The following is a 2,811-nucleotide window of genomic DNA, read 5'->3' on the forward strand; positions in this document are numbered from 1 at the left end:
AGATTTCTAGGTAAGATGATTTAACTTGATCGTATACGTTTACATGTAATGTGTTTCTACAGAAAACAAAAAACCTTTTTGAAGAAAAAAGGGCGTAACTTTTTTTGACAACTTAGATCACTGGCTATGGGAGTCATTTTTAATTGATGACAGCTCTTCTCCTCCCTCCCGCCCCGCCCCCATTCCACCCCTTTGCTTCCAATACGGCGGATTCTTTTTTTTTTTTTTTGAGACGGAGTCTCGCTCTGTCACCCAGGCTGGAGTGCAGTGGCGCAATCTCGGCTCACTGCAAGCTCCGCCTCCCGGGTTCACGCCATTCTCCTGCCTCAGCCTCCCGAGTAGCTGGGACTACAGGCGCCCGCCACCACACCCGGCTAATTTTTTGTATTTTTAGTAGAGATGGGGTTTCACCGTGTTAGCCAGGATGGTCTCGATCTCCTGACCTCGTGACCCACCCACCTCAGCCTCCCAAAGTGCTGGGATTACAGGCGTGAGCCACCGTGCCCAGCCTAATACGGCGGATTCTTGACTCAACAAATAATCGAGCACGTAACTTGTACTGTAACTTATTATAACGTCTTTCAAGGTCTTTCTTAACTGTACGTTTTTCTGCACAATCAGCACCTTATTTCTTAGAGACTGTTTATTTCTGGAATTTTTGATGCGTGTGGTGGTTTCCAGGCACCAGGATTTGGTAGTAAAACAGGATACTGAAGAGAAGTTGCTCCTGAAAGCTGTTCTGTGTGCAGGTAACCAAGAGTCATTTCTAAGACCAGACGGAAGGGAAGGAACTTTACTTGGTAAAGAGCGCGTGGGTGGAAAGAGGAGGGGAGTCCGGGAAGATGAGAGGTGGCAGAGGCGGGACCCCGTGCTCTCTCTAGATCTTAAGCTCCGGATGGGCGGGCGCCGGTGGCCTGGAGCCCGGCCTGCGCGCATCTCCATGCCTCTGGCCGCCCACCTCCTCCGCCCCTTCCCGGGGTAAAGTTCCCAAACTTTTCCTCCAGTGGGGAGAGGAAGGGTGTTACTCAGTTTAAAAGGGAAGTCCCGCCCCATTCCTGGATTCCGATTGGTCGGGGTTTGCCACGCCCCCGCCAGGGCAGCGGGACGATTGGCTACAGGAGGGGAGCCCCGCCTCAGGCCCGTCGCCGTCTGCTGCCCGGGGCCCCCAGGTGGCAGGCAGATGGGGCTGGTACAGCCCGCGCCGCCTCTGCTGCAGCCGCTTCCCTCTGCTCCTTGCGCGCTGGCACCCCGCAGCCTTTAAGGTTCGCGCGCGGGCCAGGCGAGAGTTAGCCATGAAGAGCCTCAGGTCCCGCCTGAGGAGGCAGGACGTGCCCGGCCCCGCGTCGTCTGGCGCCGCCGCCGCCGCCGCCAGCGCGGTGAGTCCCGCGGCCCGGGCTGCCAGGCTCTCCGCTCCGGGAGCAGCGCAGCCCTCCTTTGCTCGCGCGCCTCCTTCCTCTGCTTTTCCTCTGCCAGTTCGGCTTCGGCGGCCCTGGCGACTCCTCCCTCAGAACGGAGACTCCGTCAGCCCAGAGACCCCGGGGACCCTCCCCGCCGCCGCACCCGAGCCTCTACGGGTCTCTTCCCCACCCCTTTCTCCCAAGCCTCCGAACTTCTGGAAGAAACCTCAGTGCGGCGGTTCTGGCCCCCTTCTCCTAAATCCAAAGTTCCTCGATTGGCCCCCCTACTCCGCTCTTTCCGTTGACCCCGCTCGTCGCTCTCCTCTCCCGGCGTTCGCCCTGCTCCCCACACCCGCTCAGCCGTGTTGGCTCCCCAGTCCCCGGGGCCGGGGCTCGCACGGGGTAGGGCAGGTGGGCAGGGCTGCGCACCCCGCACCACCGTGCGCGGACTCCGAACCTTCCCCGGGTCTGAGACAGCGTCAAGCCCTGCCAGGCTGGCGGACGTCCCGTGCTGGCCGTTGTCGTGGTCACTGGGAAGTTTGATTCCCCAGCGAGGCAGAGGGAATCGGCTTAGTAGTAAAGACAAAACTCCACAGGGTGGTGACCCTGGAGGTGGTGAAGTCGGGAGGGGTGGTGGTGATGTGGGTCGTGTAAATCGCACCTGTGGGGCGGGATCCGTGCGGGGCGCTTTCGGTGCTGACCTGCAGCGCGGCCTCAGTGTGTGCGCCAAGGAGTAGTCAGGGCCTCTTTAGTTGGCAGGAGAACAGAAATCTTGAGAAACAGCCTGACCGCAGATGTTGTGATTTAGATAATTTGTCACAAGAATGGCGATATCATCAAAATTCTATATCATTAAAATAAGTGCCACTTAAAAAGTCTTGAAGAGTCGAACGTAAAGGAGTTGTTAGGCTCCAACTGCCCAGTTACCTAGTTGGGGTAATTAAAATGAACCTTTACAATTTAACGCAGATTTTACCAAAGGATTATATTATTTTTATCAGAATACTAATTAATCTGCTTCTGCTTTTTTGAGTTAATTCAGAATTGTGCCTTTCTCTCCACCTATATCGAGGATTATTTTACTTGGACATAAAGGAAATTGTGGAGGAACTAACTAGACTTAAATTCCTATTTCAAAAAAGACAGTAGATTCAGATGACATAATTGATGTTCTTTGATAAAGCATGAAGTCGTTTTATAAGCTCATAGGAAAAAGATTACTTTGTTTCCCTTTTTTTTTGAAGTAATTGGCAGAAATGTCATTTAGTGATATTGGAGTTCATTACAGTTAAGATTCTACTTCTCTAATGCAAGTTGTGTTTTTAGCTTTATAGAAGATACACGTTTCTAGATTTATTAGCTTTATTTTCCCTGGTTGTGTTTGATTTGCACTAAGGATGTACATCCCACTTGG

At 53.5% G+C, this 2,811-nt stretch overlaps 1 protein-coding gene across 2 annotated transcripts in view; it reads left to right on the top strand.

Annotated features, from left to right (window-relative positions):
• The first annotated feature begins 614 nt into the window (after window positions 1-614).
• UACA (uveal autoantigen with coiled-coil domains and ankyrin repeats) overlaps window positions 615-2,811 on the top strand; it is a 105,580-nt gene continuing 103,383 nt past the window's right edge. The window contains exon 1 of one of the 2 annotated variants that reach the window (XM_058427758.1): window positions 615-749. Coding sequence is in view for 1 of the 2 variants with exons in the window: in XM_032175052.2 (XP_032030943.1) it covers window positions 1,293-1,376 (84 nt within the window). In the remaining variant the exon portion in view is untranslated. Of the gene's footprint in view, window positions 750-1,141; window positions 1,377-2,811 lie in introns of those variants that run through there. The other variant, XM_032175052.2, reaches the window with a different exon arrangement.

Source organism: Hylobates moloch, unplaced genomic scaffold (genome assembly GCF_009828535.3).
Source record: "Hylobates moloch isolate HMO894 unplaced genomic scaffold, HMol_V3 SCAFFOLD_14, whole genome shotgun sequence".
NCBI lineage: Eukaryota > Metazoa > Chordata > Mammalia > Primates > Hylobatidae > Hylobates > Hylobates moloch.